Here is a 23,264-nt window from a genome sequence, read left to right as displayed (position 1 = left end):
TCTACCCACCTGATTTCACTGGGAAGAATTAAAGGTCACTTTACAATGCCCATCTCTCCCACGAAAAACCCTGGTAGTAATGAGCAGTGAATGAGGGTAAATGCTCTGGTTGCCATGGGAGAGGACTCCTATGGTGAGAGGAGCACTGTTTTATTTTCAAAATGAAAATCCCAGTTCGGGACTTACTTTGAGAATTAAAAAACGAAACTGCTTGGTTGGCTCCACTGACCGAGCCCTGCACCAAATAGCAAAATGCATTGACAGCAACTGCCATGATGGTGGTTCCTGGTACTGCTTTTTAAATGATTGCCAGCTTAACGGTCATTTAGAAGTCTGGTGGGAGGTCCCACCACGATGGTGAATAATTTACTCTGTTGCCCTGGTGGAATGAGGACCGTTCCCCAAGAACTAAATTGGCCCCTTCCGTGTCAAACCTAGCAAATTCTTCTAATAAATCGTGAACTTTCTGCATTGTCAAGGACATTGCTCATCGGACTTACTTTCATCTGATATTCAAACACTGGTCTACATGATAGGGTACTCACTTAGGAAGTGATTTAGCATTCAGCAGAAAAAGAGCTGCAATAAGTTGACAGTGCTTCTACCTCAAAACCATGGTTCCCTTCCTCACTTTGAGGGAGGTAAGCAATTGGTTTCTGCCACTGGAACCTCACTTGGTTCTGCTGGAAGAAACCCATAACCTGGCAGCCCATTTTCACAGGGGTGCCTGAACAAGGCAACCCCGGTCTGCCCTATGTAGTGCTGGACTCCCGCTCATTCATTTTTAAAATATGTTTTACTTCCAACAACTTCCACGTAAAGCATGGCAGACCCAGGCAGAATTTGTTTTTCAAAAATGCCTCCAATGTAGCAGATGGACTTACATCACAGAAGACCTGGATAGATATGATGGGGGACCCTCTGACAACCATCTGATCATTCATGGTCATTAGGCTGACCCTGCCACTGTCATAATTTCTTATTCTGCCATGCCAGTCCCTCACGAGCCATTTCTGTCCCTATTTCTTTACACTAGTATTGCTTACCATGTTGCCCAGACCATCACTTTCCGCTCTATAAATATGTGAATGACACACTGATGCTCCTCAGCTTGTAATGTGCCCTTTCAGGAACACAAGGCGGCCAGTGGGAAGTTCATGGGCTTGCACTGGATCAAGCTGCATGTCCAAAAATTTGAGGGGCTGATATCTGTGCCAGTAATATCCTCTAGGTCCAGACATTTAGGTCTAATTTGTAGCTTTCGCCTAAGGTAAGCCCATCATCTTCTTTTGGTTTTTCCACTATAATGTGTTCAAGGTCCTACCTTCATTCAACACGTCTGCATGGTCTCAGCCGTATTTAACTAATTCTCTGGTAGACTACAGAACATCCTCTGTCTGGGGCTACCACTCTACAGCTTCCGGCCGCTACCAAGGGGTAAAACTAGGCTGCTTTTCAAAGGCCAGGGACTAGGCTTCCCATTTTCTTTGATGCTTAGCACATGCTGTCATTGAATCTTCGATTTCAACCTCAAGTCCTCGACATGGCTTAGCATGGCTGCTAATTTGTCACTTGATTTCCCAAATCTTTGCTTCTGCTCTTTGAACCTCAGCTCAAAGCAATCTGCATCAATAGAATGTACTGTTTTGTCCTTTAAATGTAAGAAATCTATTTCAAAGGCTCTCTTTTACCAGTGCAATCATTTGATCTTTAGGAAAACAAATTGTGGCTTTTCTGTCCTGCAATCTTCTCAGTAATCATAAAGTTTCTCTAGGTTCGTACACCCATAGAAGCATTATAGCCAACACTGTTCTGAGAAAAACTTTCATATGCTATCACATCACTGTACCTCATACATGTGTACCTACTATACATACGAATGATATTTATGTTGAACCTGACGGCCACAACGCATTGTGCAAGCAGATCACACCTGAAGAGGGTAACAAGCGCACCAGGTCACAGAGAAGAACGCATGTGTATCAAGCACCTCGTGTCACCATTATTTCTCTCTCTATTATACACGAGCTTTAAAACTGTTCTAAACAGAGTCCAGGCACCAGTGGAAAGTGTCACTGGAAAGAAATGCGATGCAGTGCAAAAGATTTCCCATTACAGAAAATACGCGAAAATAAATTTTCTGGTTAGGACTTAGGCTCTCAGAGTTTCTAATTGGGGCGTCATGGAACCATATCTTGTACTCATCTACCCTCCTGATTAATCGCATTTATAGTCACAAAACATCATACCTCTGGTCTATAGAGAAAGGAGGCTAATTGTTATAATTTCATGTGATTTTAAGGTTAGATGTATTTTAGTCGTATTTGTTCAGCGTCAGATACATAATTAATGTGCATCTTCATTTGTAAATACATGCACAATTAAAAGAACAAGGCACAGCCTATTAGTACTGAATATCTCTACGAAAGAAATTCTGCCTACCCGCATCTAGTCAGCCTTAATTACTAAAACACCAACATTTTATTCGAGTGGGGTTACAGAAAGGCAAACAAAAAAGGCATAAAACTAGCCAGCCAGGCAAGGTATGCTCCATTAAATGTGAGTTATATAGCTTGGCAATAGAAGTATACAGCAGCATTGCTGAGTGCATGCGATTCGCTAAAAAAACAGACAACGATAAACATCAGCATTACCATTTATAGCTTACTGATAAAGCTTGTTTAAGGTCATGCTTTCCCCAATAGAAAGGACAAATACTCATTGCCTGCCTTTTAATACAGGCCTAAACGACTTCTAATATCACAATTAGCTAAAAAAACATATGGGAAACAGAACTGAAGAGGGGACAATCCGCCTCCATTTAGCAAAGGACTACAACTAATCCGGTGAGTGTCACTTTAAAAGGAATGTTCCTTCGCCACACAACTTTCAAATATACTTTCTAGAACACAACACTTCGTTGCCTACGATAGGCACTTCACGCCCCTCATACCATAAGCAGGGAGCAGGGGTTGGTTCAAGCTCTCAAAATCTGTCAAATTCCCCAACAGCGCAAATTGTCTGTCAATTTTTCATAGGGTCTCTGAAAGCACGAACACCTTCTGACTAATCAAAAATCTTGAAAATTGCTTCTCAATTTGTATTTACTAAGTAGTTCTTTTTTTCTTGGATTACACCTATACGTGTCCCTCTTCTTTGTTCCCGGCTGCTCCTTCACATTTTCCTCCCCTTTTCTACATCTCCTTGCTTGTTATGACAGATAGTGGACTGGGAATACGTTCTACTTAGGGGGGTTGGCTGGGAAAGGGACGGCAGCAGCGGCTGCCCCTTCTATCATGGCTCTCACCTACTACTCTTCCTGCTCTGTTTTTTTTCTTTAACAGAGTAACTGCCCAATTCAATACTCCTCTCCTACTTCCTCTGCATCTTTCCTCGCAACACACTGATAGCCGTTTCTTAAAAATACCTTTATACATGTTTCCTTCTTTCTACACTACCACTCTTTTCTTATGCGGTGTATGTTTTTGTTTTTTCTTACTTTTTTTCTGGGGCAGAAGGGAGAGGGGCATGAGCACACACCCTATTTTTTGCTCTCATAATTCTTCTCCCTCTCTCCTTTCCACATCCACTGCCCACATTTGTTTTTTTCCAACTTCCCCTTCTTCACACACAATGACTCTTTCCCATTCAGAAGTCTCCACCATCTGCTCCAGAGCTTTCTCCGCTATCACTCTACCTCTTGTTCTGTGTTGCAGTTTTTCTGTCTGGGGTTGTGGTACAAAAAGAAAAAAAAACCCTACTGGAATCTTAGCCACTGTTCACTTTGCTTTTTTGTAGCTCGTATCTTGCTTTAAATAATTCTGTGCAAACTTTTACATTCACTTTGTGCAAGGATTTTAGAAATTGCATGTATAATTTATCCCTTTATTGCAAAGTTCAGAGCGAGGTCTGTCTCTGTTGTATTCTCTCTGTGGGCTTTTAACCACGTCCATCACTTTCGTTGGTTCAAGGGCTTGCCCTTTAAAATTCGCTTGATTTCGTTAGTGAAAGGCATGCAAACGTCATGCCTTTTCAGGTGTTTAGCACTCCTCAAGCACACCAGCCAACTACTTGAAAACATTCGAGGCTCCATGTTTTCCTTATGGTTTCTGGACTACTTTTTCTCTATTTCGTAGGCAGCGCGATCTCGCTGGGCACTAATCAAGCGCTTTTCATGACTATCAGTTTAATTCTATTTATCCTAGTGCTCCTTCACAAATTCAAGGTTTTACACAGCGCAATCGTGCTCGGTTTTTATTTTTTTATTACTATGCAAAGGTGAAATCGGACCGGTCTTTTTGTTCTGATTAGTCACATTCACGCTCATGGCGAGGCGCTTTAAATCGGCTCCCTTATGTGAAATTGTATTACTTTTCATGTTCAGTTTAAGTGGAAAGAAAAGTCTGGTTAGGAGTTTACAATGCTGATATAGCTGTAACTCGAGCAAGCGCGAGACCCATTCCATTGCAAATGCTTGTTTTTACTACAGCCTTGCAAATTAGGATTTTGAAAAATAGTTAAAATATTTTGCTCTTTTGTTCATACTACCTTTCTCAATCCGACTTCACAGATGTTCTTCAGAATGTTTTTCTAGGCAGTGTATTCTCCTGATTCTTTCCACCAACCTTGGCTCCTCAATATTCTTTTCTTCCACAAGATGAAGTAAAGCGTCTTAATGAAGAAGACTAAAGCTTTTTTTTGTTAATTATCAAAATGAAGGTACGTGGAAAACAGATCCTGTCCAATATGGATCGCCTCTAGTTTTGGTCTTCCCTTCAATCGTGTTAAAAACTATTAGGCACAAGTACTGCAAACGCCACAACATAAAAATAAGATTTTAGCCAAATTTTGTTGTGTAAAGAGAACCATACTTACTAAATAAAAAACTGAAAATAAATCACAGCAAGTTGAAATGATATTGAAGGAAATATCAACTCTCTTTGTGATAGCATAGTGATAATGCCACTCAGTTCAATGAGATTGGTGCCTACTACTGGGATATATACACAAAATGGCTGGCTTGAATCTTGGCGTTGAACGACTCAGGACTTCACCCTATGAAGTCAATAAAATGAGTTTTGCTGCGTCATGTAATCAAAACACCTACCTTAAAAATATCAATATCGCAATAATTAATACTTGATAATAAACAAGTTATCACAACATAACCCTCTGTTATTGCAGCAGTATTTATTAAAATTATAACATTACTAAAAACATGCGTTTTTTAATGGTTTTCTTGCGCTTCGCTAAAAAAAAAAAAAAAAAAAAAAAAAACTTACAGTGTAACTTCAATTGATTCACATTACCAAAAAAGACATTCAAAATCACGTACTAGTGGCAATATGATACTCACGATGTAGGTGTTTTAAGTCTCTGGGAAACTTAAAAAAACAAGTACCAGCAGAGCCTCGAGGATCGGCTATATATGGCAAGCCCTCCTCTAATTCCTTCATGTTGATCAATTGATTATATTTGTCCATGATAGTTGTTATATTCGCCTTGATTATAGAATCAGCCAATCATTCAAAAAACCATCCCTTAATCACTTCCTGATATATAAACACATCCAGGTTACAATAATTTTGAATGGTATAAACACATTATTAACAAACAGTCCCTTACTACGGCTCACTACTTCCCTTTTACTTGGCCTACTATTTTACTAAATACAGCCATATAGCTGTAAACCTTTTTAGACTCCCAACACATTTTGAGTATGCTTCACCATATTTCTTGGTTCTTAACATTTTGTTCCACCAGTTCTGCATTGAAGGAATTGTTTGAGTCTGCCAAAACTGGAGTATTAATGATCGCGCTACTGTGAAAACTATTACTATCAAATATTGTTTATATTTAGCGAGCTGGTGTGTTTTCTCGGACACTCCGAACAGAACCAGACTCAGTGAAAGCTCATTCCTAGTGTTTGATCTGTGATTTATTACCTTCTATATTTCCAACCAATTTTTTTTTAATTTGGGACAGACTACAAAAATATTGCACCAGTTCCCCTGCCCCTGCTGATGGCAGCGAAAGCATTGATCAGGAATTGATGGAAACATTTTATTTGTATGTACCGTTTCAGGAGTGTAATAAGCCATCCATCTGGAGAGAAGAGACATTTTGTTATAGTTAGCTGCCCTCAACGATGTGTACCCACTTCCAAAATACTTCTCCAGTTTTTGCTTGTTATCACATATTGTGTTGTTCTGAAGATTTCATCCCTGATGTCTATAATTATTTAAGAGGCGGGTTGATCAGCTAGCAATCTGTACCAGTTCCCTGTACCGGATAATTTACTTTTGATTAGAGCCCTCCATGTCGGGTGTTCTTGGGTACTTGCCCTGAGTACACTGGCCCCAAGAAAATGGGAGATCTGAAAAAAACTCCAAGAGAGTCTAGTTGCCATATTTTCCAGCCTAATTTCGACCTCCTCCCGAGTGATGTATCTACATCTTAGGAAAAAATACCCCAACTCTTTAAACCCTTTGCTATTCCATTGGGTAATCACAGTTTCAGGAAGGTGTAGACCGAAGTATTTACACTTGTGTAATTGTAGATAGATATAACCTGATGGTATTTGATGTGCTTTACTTAAAATCTCAGCTCTTTTACTAAGATCGTGAACGTATTTGTATCGGGTTTTTTGGGGAAGTTTAGTGGTTTTAATGAATGCTGGGAGACTTTTTGCTGATTCTGTGATCACCTTATTGACCAAAAATACTTCCTGGGTTTCTCTGTTATCCAAGTATCGTGAGAACATGTCCTGCAATACGGCCTGATAATAAAATTGAAAATTAGGGAGTGCCAGGCCTCCTTGGTTTTTATTGAGATGTATAACTGATAGCCTGACCCATGGGGCTTTTTTTCCTCCATATGAAAGTTTGTATCATGGAATCCAGTTCATGAAAATAAGAGCTATTTATCCTTATTGGTACATTATTGAATAAAACAAGAAAAAGCGGAAGCACTGACATCTTGATTAGGGAGACTCTCCCTATCAGACTCAATGGGAGAACCATCCATCTGTCCAAAAGTATTTGTACTTTTGCAAGCATCCTAGCATAGTTGAGGTTAAACAAATGCCCATAACTCTTTGTAACAGATTCCCAAGTACCTGATGGGTTCGGATGAATTAGCTTGCTGTTGCAAGACATGAGGAAGATTCTCTATTCCAGCGTTGAATAGGAGAACTTCTGTTTTGCTTTAGTTAATCTTGTAGCCCCCTTTTTGTGTAAACTCGTTAATTCTATCCAGCACTCTTAGCACGTTATTGATCTCTGGTTTTAAATATAGAATGATGTTGTCAGCAAAGAACTTAATTTTTGGCATAGCTGCTAAAGGCAACATAATTTTGTTTGAGCTGCGTATTATATTGGACAGAGGTTCAATAAAAAAGGCAAAGAGTATAGGGGAGAGAGGACACCCCTGCCTGGTGCCTTGTTTAATCTGAATTGTGCCCCTGACCTCCAAGTTAATAAAAATTCTAGCATAGGCACCCTGATACAGCTGCCTTACCATCAACGTAAATTGCGGGGGGAAATGAATTTGGTCAAACTATATAACAAGGCTTTCCAGTTTACTAGATCAAAGGCTTTCTCTGCTTCTAGCATTATCAATACCACAGGGATTATATTGACCGAAAAATACTCAATTGCCTGTATTAGAAAATTTGTGTTGGATGACGTCAGTCTGCATTCAGCAGGCTAATTGAGCAGTATGCATCTGGTTTCAGTGGATTTTTATCTTTAAAAAAAAAAAAACTATCATTGATTCTTTAAATGTCAAAGGTGTTTCAACATCCTCGAGTATTGCATTGTATAATTTTGTTGAAAACGATACTAGCTCTTCACAAAAGGTTTTGTAGAATTCTATTGGGAATCCATCCCCGCAACAAGCTTTTGCACTTGGCATTTTCTGGAAAGCTCCCTTAATCTCAGAGGGCGTAATCTTCTGTCTATGTCGTTTTGAACATTTAACAGCATTTTGGGTAGCGTAACTGGCTTTTAATACCGGTCTAACTGTGAAAGAGAAACTGTGTAATCAATCTCATAAATTCTGGAGTGATGTAACATGAATACCCGAGCAATATCCTTCTCCTGCTTTAATGGCCAGTGAGAGAATTATTTCTTTGATTCGATAATCTCCAAAGCTGACCACTATCGTGTGTGGATATTTTGCACCTGGGGGGTAAACTGTTGGAACTCTATGGGCACAAGTAAAGGTAAGATCCGTCTAACTGTCGGCTGGGTCCTTTAAAACATACTGTTTAATCAAGTCTAAGATTAATTTAAGAACCGCCTGACCAGTCTCTCTCCCTTCTGGTATTCCTGGAAACCTTATGTTAGAGTGGCAGAAGCGATTCTCAGCATCGTCGACCCGGATCTGCAAGTCGGTCATTTCAGCTTGATATCTGACAACTGATGCTTCCATGTGGAATCCACTGTCCTCTAGGTCTGATACCCGCTGTTCGACTTCCTTAACACAAGTATTCAATTGCTGCATATTATTGCTGATGAGACAGAGCTGGGCTTCAGTCCTATGATATGCTTCCTCCTGCAATAGTTTTAAAGCTTTAAGTTCACTAAGGATCTGAAGAAGCAAAGTCTCTGTAGCTGAGGAGCCCTCCCCACTTGAACTCCCCCTATTGGATTGTAGGAAGCCCGTCCAGGATGTCAAGAACCAGAATCAGTGCAGACTGAAGAATTCCTATTTTTCCACTATTCTGGCAACTTCTTGATGCCCCATGTGGCCTCCATCTGAATTGAGTCTGGCTTGAGCGAGTTGTTAATTGTCCCAGGAGAGATATAGGGGTCTGAATGTCGTTGAGAAGTCACTAAAGTATAGGGCGATGGAGATTGGCAAATAGGTACTGAGTTGCGTCTAGACTGCCCCCGCGATTAAGCATTAAGCTGAGAGTGCCGGTTGTGTGGTTCCTAGGACTCTTAAGATCCGAACGTGGTAAATATAGGATATGTCTGTAGCTGGCCACACCTATTTTGCTGGATGCTGGCCTCACCTTGTTCTTGTGACCTGCTCTGGCTGTCAAAGAAGCTCTGCAAGTGGCCCTTTCTCCGATTACCACTTATATGTTTGTTGCACTCAGATTTGATATTTGCTCCATTTGCTTTATAGGTAGCCTGAGAGGTATAGGAAGAAAGTAGAGATTGCAATACTGGGGAGACTGAATCTGGGCTAAAGTTGTTTTCCCATGAAATAGGACGTTGAGGCCCGTATTTATACTTTTTGACGCTAAACTGCGCTAACGCAGTTTAGCGTCAAAAATGTTTGCGCCGGCTAACGCCATTCTGAAGCGCCATGCGGGCGCCGTATTTATTGAATGGCGTTAGCCGCGCAAGCAGACCGGCGCTGCCTGGTGTGCGTGGAAAAAAACCACGTACACCAGGCAGCGCCGGCGTAGGGAAAAATGGCGTTAGGGCGTCTTAAAAATGGTGTAAGTCAGGTTGACGCTAAAAAATCACCTCCACTCGATTTGCGCCATTTTTAACGACGCCCAGACGCCATTTACATGACTCCTGTCTTAGTGAAGACAGGAGTCATGCCCCCTTGCCCAATGGCCATGCCCAGGGGACTTATGTCCCCTGGGCATGGGCATTGTGGCATGTAGGGGGGCACAAATCAGGCCCCCCTATGCCACAAAAAAAATATAAAAATAAAAATATTTATACTTACCTGAACTTACCTGAATGTCCCTGGGGTGGGTCCCTCCATCCTTGGGTGTCCTCCTGGGGTGGGCAAGGGTGGCAGGGGGGGTCCCTGGGGGCATGGGAGGGCAGCTGTGGGCTCATTTTGAGCCCACAGGTCCCTTAACGCCTGCCCTGACCCAGGCGTTAAAAAGCGGCGCAAATGCGGGTTTTTTTGACCCGCCCACTCCCGGGCGTGATTTTTGCCCGGGAGTATAAATCCGACGCATTTGCGTCGCAGTCATTTTTTTGGACGGGAACGCCTACCTTGCATCTCATTAACGCAAGGAAGGCGTTCACGCAAAAAAATGACGCTCTTTACTCCTACTTTGGCGCTAGACGCGTCTAACGCCAAAGTATAAATATGGCGTTAATTTTGCGCCGAATTTGCGTCTAAAAAAACGACGCAAATTTGGCGCAAACGGAGTATAAATATGCCCCTTAGTCTTTGGATTTTGCCCCACCTTCATGTTCTTGCCTGCTGGATGTGTCTTAGGCTGTAATTCCCAGGCAATCCTTTTCATAGTGTTGGGTATTGATTTCCTCAAGAAATAGCAGGGTCCCCCTTCTTTTTTTAACTAAGTGCCCCCCACTTTATTGCCTCAAACCCCACCCGCACCTAAATGGGCCCTTTCCGTGACATGTCAAGTTGATCAACCATAAAAGAGGGCTTACTGCTGCTCTTTCTGGGGAGGGGAAGAGTAAAAGTATGCACGATTTTACCAAGCCTTGGCCCCCTCCACTATACTCCCTTCCGTTTGCTATATCAAAAAGGGTGCACAAGACATGAAAGGCAATGAAGCAATTGAACGTGTACAGGGTAGTAAACAAAAAAATTATTGAGTGTCATCTAAATTGTTTTCACTCACCCCTGCATCCTCTGAAACAATTTGTGTGCTGCTACTCCTAGCCTGCTGGGCCTTATTATTGTGGTTCACAGTCTCAGTCTCCAAGTTGAAAATAGGCCCGAACAATAAACTTCCAGCTCTGAGAAGGAGCATGGGGGTTCTCAGCAGGGGCATCACGGGCTCCTCTGGCAGCAATTCTCCTATTATTTTACCGCTGGTGTTTCTGCTGTGTTCCCGGCGTGAGCGGAATCCATTCCATGTCCTCTGGCATGCTGATCTCCCGATACCTCCATCGTCGCTGCAGCGTTAGCCTCAGAGCATGACGGGAGCTCCCAGCGCAGCCTCTGGTTCCCCTCCTTCAATGAATAGAGGAGAGGGGTCACACAGACTCCCTTCCAGGGATGGTATTGGCCCTGGGGGTCCAAGGGCCTGACCTTCATTGAATAGAGGAGGGGGGCCACGCAGCCCCCCTTCCTGGGCCAATTTCAGCCCAGGGAATGCCATCCTCTGGGGCCATCCCCCCCAAGGCACCCAGTCAGCAATACTGGGGATCACAACGGGAGCCTGAATGCCCTGCAGTCCCAGTTGGCTCCCTGCCTCCTGCGGGAGCCGACATTGCCGTCACACACAGGGAGCTGTTAAACATGCAGCTCCTTGTGTGTGAGAGAAATCCTTTGGTCTGTTTCCCTGCCTGAATGTCTGCAGGCAGGGAATAGACACAAACTCTGCTCCCAGCAAGCAAGAGCTGTTAGACAGCTCTCACTTCCTGGAAGCAGAGTTTGCGTTTGCACTGACTTGGCAGGAGCTGTCAAAGCTCCCGCCAAATCAGAGAAAACAGCTCCACAGGACATAGCAAGAGCCAGCCGTGGGGGGATGGCGGTCTTCAGGGCCATATTTTCAATTTCAAGGGCCTACCTTGGGGAGGTGGTGGTCCCCAGGGCAGAGAACAGCCTGGGAGGGGAGGCTGCATGGCCTCCCACCTTCTTTAAAAAAAAAACATGTTTAAAGCCCCAGGGAGATGGTGGTCCCCAGGGCCTGGGAGGGGGGCGCGCAGGGCCCCCTAATAATGCTCTTTAAAGCCCCAAGGTCCCCCACCTTCCAGGGGCTTTATTTAAGTACTGGAGAGGGGTCAGCGTGGCCCCATCCATATATTAAAGCCCCGGGGAGGTGGGGATCCCCGGGGCTCATTTGAGCCCATGGAGGGAGGAGGGGGGGTCTGTGCGGCCCCTGCAGTATTTAAATAAAGCCTCGGGAGATGGGGTCCCTGGGGCTTTAAAGAGCATTAGAACAGGGCCCTGTGTGTCCCCCTCCTTTTTATGAAAAAAAAATGCCCCCAGGACCTGGCCCACCCGGGGGCTCTATTAAAAGAAGTGGAGGAGCCCACGCTTAGTTCTTGTTTTTTAAACTTTTGCTGGATTTGTGGATCTGCCGTGATTTACAGTGAAAATGTTTTTAAAAGTTTTTTTTAACCTGTTGCGGTCCGTCTGTGACCCCCCACCAGAGCTGAGGGGTCAGGGTATCCCTACCTTGCTCTGTTTTCATTTTTCAAGTTTTTTTCTGTGAGATAGCTGAAGCCAAGTACCAAGATGGCTGCCAACACTTCCTGGTTAAATTGTTGGCAGCCATTCAGATCTCAGCATGAGATCGTGAGGGTTCACAGAGCCTTCGCATCCCTATATATACACATTTTTTTCCTTAATATCCCCCAAACTACTTAACGGCATTACACCAAATAATAAAAAGGGTTCTTTCTGGATCAAGAGCTACCTTTCTTCCAAATTTCGTGTAATTTCGCCCAGCGGTTCAGGCTGTAATCGTGTTCAAAATCCCTATGGAAAATGCATGGGGAAAATGCATTTTAGGACCCCTATTTTTCTCATCCCCCGCTTGATGTATCACCCTGAAACTTTCCAGACAGCAGCTGAAGTGAGCGACAAATATTTTTGAAAAGGTTTGTGAAGATTTATCAACCGGTGCCAAAGATATAGGCAAGTCAAAAAATGCTTTTTCTATAGAAACGAGGTCCTAACTATAACAACCTAGTGGTGACCACCACTACGTACCTTATTACTTTAGTCCTACTGTAGAAAAGAGAAACCCAAACCTTAATCTAACACTAAGATCTCTAAAATAACAATTTCTAGACTCAACTTTTCTCCATCCCTCCTAGCTCACCCCAAACGTCAGTTTACTGCTATCATCTCCCAAACAACCTTCTCTAAATTCTTCCATCATTTATCCCTGTCACGGTTTCGGACAGGTCTGATCAGGACTTTGGTTGGGACACCCCTTGAGGTCACCGAATATCCTAAAGAGGTAGTACACTGGGGCAGAGGAGCAGCTAAAGGCATACACGGAAAGGACAGCTATGGATAGGCACAGGAAACAGGAAAGTAAAAGCAGAGCAACCCTTGTGTGAACAAACAGGAAACGGATTACCAGTGGACAAACACGTTGGGGTTGTACACAGAGTAAGGCGCAGAACCTCCCACAGTGACAGGGAATGTCAATGCCTCTGTGCAGTTTGCTCTTACAGATAGTCACCCTGCCAGCCCCATAGAAAGGAGGCGGCAGAAGTGATTCTGTCTCTGGACCCTAGAGCACAAACAAGGATAGTACTTACATACACAGGACACGCTCTTGTGGGTCCAGCTGGAAACACAGTGGCGATTCCTGAGAAAACAGCAATAGCACACTGTCACTGTTAGGCACAAAATACAACGTATAACACTGGACAAGGATGGGGGCTGGAATTGCCTCCTGGAAACCAGGAGCCAACCCCAGTACACAGGAGGACACGTATACACTGGTGAAGACTGATAGAACACTTACCAGACACAAAGAACCAAGAAGAAACAGAAACAGAAGGGAACAAACAAAGAGGCAGAGGCAAGAACTAGGAACAGGCTCAGGCTGAAGCAAAGGCGGGACTAGGACTTGAAAACAGGGCGCAAACTTCTGTCTGGGACAGACAGAGACAGGACAGGGAAACTGAGAACAGGCTCTGGCTGGAACAGGCAAGGACAGGACTGGAATACAGGGAGTTGGAAATGAGCAGTAAACAGGACTGGGAAACAGAGAGAAGGTTCAGGCTGAAACAAGGCAGGAGCAGGGCAGAGAAACAGGGAGCAGGCTCTGGAAGAAACAAACAGGTACAAGGCTAAGAAGTAGGGAGAAGACTCTGGCTGGAACAATCAGGAGCAGGGCAGAGAAACAGGAAACAGGATCAAGCTGGAACAGGAACAGGAACAGGAACAAAACTGGAACACCATCCGACAAGGGGTCTGTAACACAAAGGAATTGAAGTCCGATGCACGACGGGGAGCTTGAGGAAATGGCTGCTTATAAGCAGTTCCAAGCTGGGCTGCACAGGAGAGGTTTCAGGTGTGTGTGGTTTCGGACACTTGCAAGTCCTGGAGGAGAGGATCCAGTGAAAAGGAGCAACTGGACTTCTCCCATTGAAAACAATGGGAAACAGAATCCGGGTTTTCCTGACTACCAAGCTGTGCATTATGGGATTTGCAGTCCCAAGAAGCAAATGTAGTCCTACACTAGTGTACCATGGTGAAAAGTGAAACAAACAGGAGTCAGCAAGGGACTCTAGGTAGGTGTTCAAGGTGATTCCCAGGCTTCTGACAGTCCCCTTACAGCGCCCCCTGGAAATGGGACGACCGAGTCGTAACAGTATACCCCCTCCCACCAGTCTGCTCAAGAAGAGAAGGCGATCCTTTGGCTGAAAAAAGTTGAAGAGGAAAAGCCACAGCAAGAAAATCCAACACCAACCTTGGTTGATAAGTTTACAGTCCTGCCATAGGTGAATCATCCAATGAGCAAAGCATGTACTAATACCGATATGGGCTCTGATGTCTTTCCTCTTTATTGTTCGATCGATACGGGAGGAGTGCATGGAGTTGGTTTCTGGTGAAGTGGATTCAGGAGCAAGGAGATCTGGAATGGCATTATGGGCAGTATTCTTTAGGATATTAGTTTCCTGTTCAGTACTGTCTTCTTTAGAGGAGATAATTGGCGTATTAGTAACTGTAAGGTCTATAACTCCTTCTGACAAGCAGGATATGTCTGTTTCTGCAGCAGTATTTGCAATGGTTGTCGTCTGAGGCTTGCAAAGCATAGAGACTTGGGAGACATGGGTAACTGGTGTTCTCAAGGTAAACATGAAAAAGTCAGAATTGTCTTTCATCTTGGATGACTTCGGAGTATCAAATTCAGGATCAACAAGAGTTTTTAAGTCTTTAGAAACTGGATTAACATCTGAAAATGTAGAAGTTCCACAAGCTAATTCTTTAGGGTGATCTTCAGACAAGACTGAGATTTCATCATTGCAAGTGCTCTGTGGTGTATTCATGGTATCAGAAAGGGTTTCTTTGCAAAGCGTTTCTACTACAGGTAGTTGATCTTCAGCTCTGTTAACACTGAAAGGTTGTTCTTTGAATTGAAATAGAACTGGAGTCTCTTCAGAAATCGCCTCTACATTGTTATCTAAAGCTTCAGCTTTAGCCTTTGAATTGATGATGGTTTCTTGCAATAAAACACTAAGAACAGTACTTATCATCAGATCTTCGAATACAAGATTCAAATTCAAGTCTTTAGTTTTAGTGGGACATATTATATCTTTCAGTACTTGAGCTTCGGTTTCAGATTGCTGGGTTTCAGGAGTCTTTAATTTCAGGGACACAGCAGGTGACGTTGGTGTGGCTGATTTTACATCAAGATCAGATACCGGTAACTCAGAGATCTGTTCTTCACTAATTGTGGAGCTGAAAACAGGATACACATTGGCAGGGATCAGCAGGTCAGGATCAGTGGTTGAGGCTGCAACTGTGTCCAGTTCTAGGAGAAGGCGCTCATTTCTTATGACAGGCTGTTTAGTTTCAGATTGCTGGCTTTCTTCCTTTTCTGAAATCTCCACGGTTTGCTTTGACACAGAAGAGATTTTTAAACTTTCTGAGAAGTCCATTACAATCTTAGTAACTGCGGGTATTTCTTCACAGTCAAAAAAATCCAAGAATTCACTTGAAACAGGAACTGTCTCTTCATTATCTGAAAATTCTATGATATTGTTTGAAAGAGCAGGCGTATCCCCACAATCTGAAAATTCTGGTGTGTGCGCCATTTGAACAGCACTATCTGCAGGTTTGTTCACGGCAAGGCAGGAACCACTGTCATCACTAGATTCAGATTCTTCAACACTGTTGCACAACTTGCCATAAATCTCCAGTAAAGTCATATCTTGGTTTCTTAAGGTGCAGCTATTGGAGTCTGCATCAGAACTCCCTTCTTCCTTTGGCTTTATTTGTTCTGATAGAGGGGCTGAGACACTTCCTTCTGAAGACTCTGATCTATCCTTTGAATCAAGAGGTGTCAAATCTCTCAGAGATGTCAGAGATTCAGTCAACTGCACAGGGATATTCTCTGGAAAACTACAAGCTGAGAGAGAGTCTGAAGAAGAGGCTGATATATTTATAACTGGAGCAGTCTCTTGACATTCATTCATAGCAGGGAAAATCTGCTTTATAGCAGTCTTTGGAGAGGCACATGAGGTAGCATACTGTGCTTTAAGCGAAAGCTGGTGATCATTTTCTTTTTTCAGGTTTTCAAATTGCCTTGCAGTAGTTTCCATCAGCTGCTCTGTTACTTCTTCTACCTTACAGATAAACAGAATGTCTGGTTCTGCCAACAGTGAAATATGCATTGATGAAAAGAGCCCATGTGCAAGATTTCTTGTGTATGTTACAACATATTCATCATAGAAGTCTGATATCTGCCTTTTAATCTGCCAAAACTGCTCTTTTAGTGTGTGTATGTCCATATTGTTATCAAACCCACTCAGAATAGAAAAGGGTTTAGCAGAGCTTTTAGGGATTGAGACTGGTATATTATCATCCAGTTTGGGAAGAGCACAAGCTTTTTGAATTGAACTAAGGAATCCCACAGTCTTTACTGATCCCTTTGATACAGGTTCTATCCTGCTCACTTGAAAGCACTGAGGGACTGGTAGATCTTTACACGAGTCAGCACAACACTTAGGAATTGAGACTGATGTACTGTCATCCAATTTGGGAGGAGCACCAGCCATTTGAGTTGAACTAAGGAATCCCACAGTTTTTACTGATCCCTTAGATACAGGGTCTAGCCTGCTGACTTGAAAGCTCTGAGGGACTGAAAGGTCTTTATAAGAGTCAGCACTGCACTTTGAATTCTGAGAAACTGGCCTAGATGGGTTAAAGCACTCAACAGAAAACAAGGGAATCCCTAGTGTGGCTTCTTGAACAGTGTCAGGGTTCTTTGTTTTGACAGAGTCCTGGAAGTGAATTTGGGATGCACTAGCATGAGGTGAGGATTTAACCATCTTTTCTTGAGAGTAAATGTCTTGTGCAGAGGTAGCAAAAGCACTTCCACGGTTACGAACATTCTTACTGGCTTCAGCGAATAGATATTGCAAAAACTCATTACGTCCTTGTAATTCTTCTACAGACAGGGACTGGGGGTCATAGCCACAAATAACATAATAGTCTATCATTGAAAGATTAGCGAGCCACTCAGTATAGTACTGAACTTGCAAGTTATGGTTTTCTTTAACAAGTCTATCCTTTAAACTAAAGTCTTTTTTAGAGGATTTCAGAGAATGAATAGGCTTAGAAAGGGGTGTCTTAACATGATAGGAAAGCCCTTTAGGTTTGTGTGTGCCTTTACTGCCAGGGGAGCTTGAAATGTTTGGTTCGTGCATTCTGTCACGGTTTCGGACAGGTCTGATCAGGACTTTGGTTGGGACACCCCTTGAGGTCACCGAATATCCTAAAGAGGTAGTACACTGGGGCAGAGGAGCAGCTAAAGGCATACACGGAAAGGACAGCTATGGATAGGCACAGGAAACAGGAAAGTAAAAGCAGAGCAACCCTTATGTGAACAAACAGGAAACGGATTACCAGTGGACAAACACGTTGGGGTTGTACACAGAGTAAGGCGCAGAACCTCCCACAGTGACAGGGAATGTCAATGCCTCTGTGCAGTTTGCTCTTACAGATAGTCACCCTGCCAGCCCCATAGAAAGGAGGCGGCAGAAGTGATTCTGTCTCTGGACCCTAGAGCACAAACAAGGATAGTACTTACATACACAGGACACGCTCTTGTGGGTCCAGCTGGAAACACAGTGGCGATTCCTGAGAAAACAGCAATAGCACACTGTCACTGTTAGGCACAAAATACAACGTATAACACTGGACAAGGATGGGGGCTGGAATTGCCTCCTGGAAACCAGGAGCCAACCCCAGTACACAGGAGGACACGTATACACTGGTGAAGACTGATAGAACACTTACCAGACACAAAGAACCAAGAAGAAACAGAAACAGAAGGGAACAAACAAAGAGGCAGAGGCAAGAACTAGGAACAGGCTCAGGCTGAAGCAAAGGCGGGACTAGGACTTGAAAACAGGGCGCAAACTTCTGTCTGGGACAGACAGAGACAGGACAGGGAAACTGAGAACAGGCTCTGGCTGGAACAGGCAAGGACAGGACTGGAATACAGGGAGTTGGAAATGAGCAGTAAACAGGACTGGGAAACAGAGAGAAGGTTCAGGCTGAAACAAGGCAGGAGCAGGGCAGAGAAACAGGGAGCAGGCTCTGGAAGAAACAAACAGGTACAAGGCTAAGAAGTAGGGAGAAGACTCTGGCTGGAACAATCAGGAGCAGGGCAGAGAAACAGGAAACAGGATCAAGCTGGAACAGGAACAGGAACAAAACTGGAACACCATCCGACAAGGGGTCTGTAACACAAAGGAATTGAAGTCCGATGCACGACGGGGAGCTTGAGGAAATGGCTGCTTATAAGCAGTTCCAAGCTGGGCTGCACAGGAGAGGTTTCAGGTGTGTGTGGTTTCGGACACTTGCAAGTCCTGGAGGAGAGGATCCAGTGAAAAGGAGCAACTGGACTTCTCCCATTGAAAACAATGGGAAACAGAATCCGGGTTTTCCTGACTACCAAGCTGTGCATTATGGGATTTGCAGTCCCAAGAAGCAAATGTAGTCCTACACTAGTGTACCATGGTGAAAAGTGAAACAAACAGGAGTCAGCAAGGGACTCTAGGTAGGTGTTCAAGGTGATTCCCAGGCTTCTGACAGTCCCCTTACAGCGCCCCCTGGAAATGGGACGACCGAGTCGTAACAATCCCTCCTTTGACTCATCCCAAATCACATTTTACTACTACTACTACCCTTTTTACAGATTCTTCCCTTCTCTCCTTTTTACTTATCCCAAACCTCATTTTACTACTATGATCTCCCCTCTTCCATCCCTCCATTATCCCACTCTATCCAACTAACAAACTTGCATGTCTCCCACTCAAATCAACTCATATTTCACCAATACTAGTCCACCACTAATCATTTTTGGGTTCCAGAATAGTGTGCTACTCATCGAAAATCACTTCAACACCTCGTCAGGGGTAGAAAGCACTATGGGCCAGATGTATCAAAGCTTTTTGCATTTGCAAATGGTGCAAATGCCTGTTTGCGAATGCAAAAAGCCATTTCAGAATGTATCGAAGGCATTCTGAAAGCAATTTAAAGGAATCGCTAAAATAGTGATTCCTTAAAATTGCGACCCTATTTAGAGAGTCGCAAATTGGGACTCTCGAAATAAGAAAATCGCAAATAAGGATTCCTTATTTGCGATTTATAAAGCACATGTAAGAAGCAATTCCTAAATGCAAATTGGGAATTTAGGAATCGCTATTTACCACCAAGTTGAACTTGGTCATAACCATGTGCAAATTTTAAAAATGGATTTTTAAAATTTACATGCAAAGAACACATGCCCTTTTGGCATGTGTGTACCTTACATGTTGTAAAAAAAAATCTGGGGTGCAGGCAGAGGGGGCCTAAGGCCCCCAGCACCCTGGACTTTGCATTTCCAAAAATTGCGAATTCCAGTTAGGAATTTGCAATTTTGGAAATGCAAAAAATTTGCAAATATGGGCCTGCAGGCCCATAGGTGCGAAAGGGGCCGGTATCGCAATTTGCGATTTGGTAATAGCATTTGCGATTTTTAAGAAATCGCTATTACCGAATCGCAAAAGGCATTCTTGGTACATCTGGCCCTACATAAATACATTTACAATTACGGTTGCACGGTTTGCAACCACCACCAGACCCCGAGATGTCAGGGCAGGGCCATTTTACAGGTTTCCCACTGACTACTTGTTTTCTTGCATCTACAATCTATTTTGGTTGGTCTTTTGTTTCATGAAATCAGAATTCAAGGGCATTAATTCATATTTATCAAATATGTTTTTTCATATCACTGCAGCTCGTGACAAAGTGATAGCCAAACATGAAGCATGTTACTTTCAAATAAGCTAATTTCAACACTTACACAAAAAAAGTATTTTATTTATCAGATACACTTTAGAACAGTTATATTATAGGATACATGTCAAGAAAAGTTTCCTTTAAAGTAGAGAAGTGTACGATTTTGATTTAATTCTCTATGCCAGCATAATAAACAAGAATAATAATTAACCACGAACACAATGTGATAATTATCATGTGGTCCACACAATCAGACGAGTTTAATCAATCATACAATGCTGGATCCCATTCTGCGAAAATAAACATCAGTGCCACATCCTGCAGTTCAGACTTACCATGGTATTTATGAATATGAAAACGAAGTAACTTATGTTCCTATTAAAACGATAAACACCGTATTAAAAAAAAGAAATGGCGCGGTTGGCAGAAGAGAAATATTTGAAACTGTTACCTCATCTGGATTCCTGAAGCCCAGCATTAGATTTGCTGCTTTAATATCAGCATGTACATATTCATTTTCATGCATGTATTCCAAGACCTCCAGCTACAAAATAATAAAGGGAAAGTTGATGTTTACAGCCTAGCAAATTTCATGAGCAAACATTGAACCGTAAACTCCTCACAATCGCGCTGCTTTGATGAAAAATGAGCCCTTAATCTGTCCTATTATGCAGGAACAACAGAGGGGTCTTTGCATTTACAAAGCACTTACTGCAGCCAGGAATTCAGGGGAACTCGGGACAAATCTATTTGATAAACACGGGAGGTTGTGTTAGCTCATTCCTGTTTCCCTCCATCTAATGACAACACTGCAACTGGCAAGTGAAAATTATGCTAGTCCTCCGTATTTCTTGTGAGGTGGCAAAGACTGAACTACAGAAAGTCTCTTCTCTGAACGCCATCTTGCTTCCTTACCAACGTTCTCGTCCTGTTTCTCTCATCTTTCTGTCGCCAATAAATCAAAATCTATACATCATTAACCATGCATTATCTTTATTCAGGCACTTATCTGACATATCCAAGGCGAGCAGCCTGCTGCTCCAAAACCTGTGCACAATGTCTTCATCACCTTTCACAGCACCGATATCCAAATTCTGAGTTTGGTTATCGTACCCGAACTCTTTCATAGTCCTCTCGAACAAATTTTTAATTTTCCTTCTCTTCATCAAAGATTCAGATTTTTGCGTATTGTACTACAGTACATTATTGGCTTGGATCATACCCAATATACTGACCAGGTAAAATTGTCCGTCTCTTCCCGATCATTCCATTCCTCCTCGTCCTACACCTGAAGTGATTTTCTTTGCTGGCTCAGACAATGGATGACTTATTTGGTAACTGGCACCCATCTACCACTGTTACCTCTTTTTTATGTTTACCTTAAACATAATCTCTGTCCCTCCGCTTTCTCATACTATTTTCCACCTAAATAATCTGTACCATCGTTATATGAAAGCACCATTTCAAAACTCAGTACTGAATCTCCCATGCACTGTTTCTATGGTACTGTGCTCTTGAGCATATGCACATACATTTACAGAAGTTGAATCAAACAAAATAAAAAAGATGGGTTTCTAAGTAACTTTTGCGAGAAAGCCAAGGCCAAGATGTTCGTAACTATCACCGATACCCCAAAAGAAAAAGAAGGACTATATTGCACGTTACGTAATGGTTTATTTTCCTATTTCCTGCATATTTTGGGGTCATCTTGTAAAATGTGTTTTATTTCAAATTAGAGCTAATGATCGACAGTCGTTCCAGTTAGATTGCCTTTCATGAAAAATAGTTGATAACACAATGGACAATGCTAATGGACAGAGAAATTATGGCAAAACTGTGGCTGCAGTTTTTACCACATAATTATGGATTTACTTCATATGCCACATCATTTGGAACATTTGCAGATTTCACAAAAAAATGTGCTTCTAGCTGAAATGAATACAATTGATACTCCTAGAGAATGTGCTGCATTAGTTGCTTATTCTGTCACACAATTAAGAAAAACGTAATGCTTAAAGTGGTTCGCCATACAGCATAATCCTAGTAACCAATGAAATGGTAAAGCTCTGCAGAGTCGATTGTGCAGTGTCATTAGGATTTTGAAATCTGTATATTTTTTTTAAAATGTTGTTTTATTAGTTTTTCGAGTAAGCAGCAATGCAAGTAGTGCAGGAGCGCAAGAAAGAAACAAGCATTGGCAATGCACTAGGGTCTCGCATTTGTTGGAGTTACAGCTCTTCACAGTTGTAAACTCCCAACCGGATTTTTCTTGCATTAAAAGAAAAAACTGCGCGATCGCGCTGCTACAGTTCACACGTAATAATACCTATTGCCAAAGTGCAATTATGAACGTAACCGGCAAAGTGCAATTAACTGTGTAACAAGGTCGATATTAGGCAAAGCGCTCGACTTCTGCCCAGCGAGATCACACTGCGAAAACAGAGAAAAAGTAGTCCACACAGCGAGCCTCGCATGTTTTCTGTACGTGGTCGATGCGCTCGAGGAGGGCTAACCACCGGAGAAGACAGGGCGTATGCGTGCCTTCCACTAATCAAAAGAAGCGGATTCTAACAGGCAAGCCAATTTGCCAATAAAAGACACTGACGTGAAGTCGACGGGGCTCCGAGCTCTTTTCTAATACCTAAAGCGTCTCGCTAGCGATACGCATGCGCAAGCGCATGCAACGCAGGCTCGACCCTAAAAATACTAGTTACATACTTTGCAGGACATATGTTAACAGTATATCAGTCTCCAATGTAAGCATCGCAAGTCATTGCGGTGCAGAACATCAGGAGGACAGGGAAGAAAACATGCAGCACAGCTTATGCCAAGACATAGAGCTAGACTGGCATGTAGAGATCAAAAACCACACCTGGCAGCCACAACTCATGGCAAAAACTAGAGTTTCACCTCTCGCCCCCAGATTCAGGGTCAGAGTCTAAGTCATCATCACTTTTGAGTCTATCCAGTAGTAACCTCAGGGCGAGTATATCATTGGCAGCCCTGTCATCTGGATGGGATAAAAGTAAGTGATGCTCTTCCACCACTCCCCACTCAAGGACATCCGTGATCCAGGACGATACCTGCAGCACCATGGGTCTCAGCCACCGCCACTAAGCTAGGAGGACTGCCAGCTGGGACATCTAAGGGATCTTCCACCCCTTGGGCTGTACCACCATACCCAACAAGCAGAATAAGGGGGTAGATGATGCCAGTAGCTGCTTCAATCTCGGGAACAACTTCCCTCCAGAACCCCTGTACAGGAGCAATTGTCCAGGCAAGATGCAAAAAGGTAGAATCCACAACTCTGCATCACACAAGCTTCGCCATTCTAGCAGAATCTATTCTGGGAGTGGGGGGAACATAGGTGCGATGGATATAGTAAA

The 23,264-nt window shown here is 43.0% G+C and overlaps 1 protein-coding gene across 4 annotated transcripts in view; it reads right to left on the bottom strand.

Moving 5' to 3' along the window:
• Positions 1 to 23,264, bottom strand: part of VRK2 (VRK serine/threonine kinase 2) — a 414,359-nt gene that overhangs the window by 303,737 nt on the left and 87,358 nt on the right. For all 4 annotated transcript variants that reach the window (XM_069234371.1, XM_069234370.1, XM_069234368.1 and 1 more), the window contains exon 7: positions 20,330 to 20,422. In XM_069234371.1, the coding sequence (XP_069090472.1) occupies positions 20,330 to 20,422 (93 nt within the window). The remainder of the gene's footprint in view (positions 1 to 20,329; positions 20,423 to 23,264) is intronic.

Source organism: Pleurodeles waltl, chromosome 5 (assembly GCF_031143425.1).
Source record: "Pleurodeles waltl isolate 20211129_DDA chromosome 5, aPleWal1.hap1.20221129, whole genome shotgun sequence".
In the NCBI taxonomy this organism is placed as follows: Eukaryota; Metazoa; Chordata; class Amphibia; order Caudata; family Salamandridae; genus Pleurodeles; species Pleurodeles waltl.
Note: the sequence above shows the minus strand (reverse complement) of the source record. Positions and strands in the feature narration are given on the sequence as shown.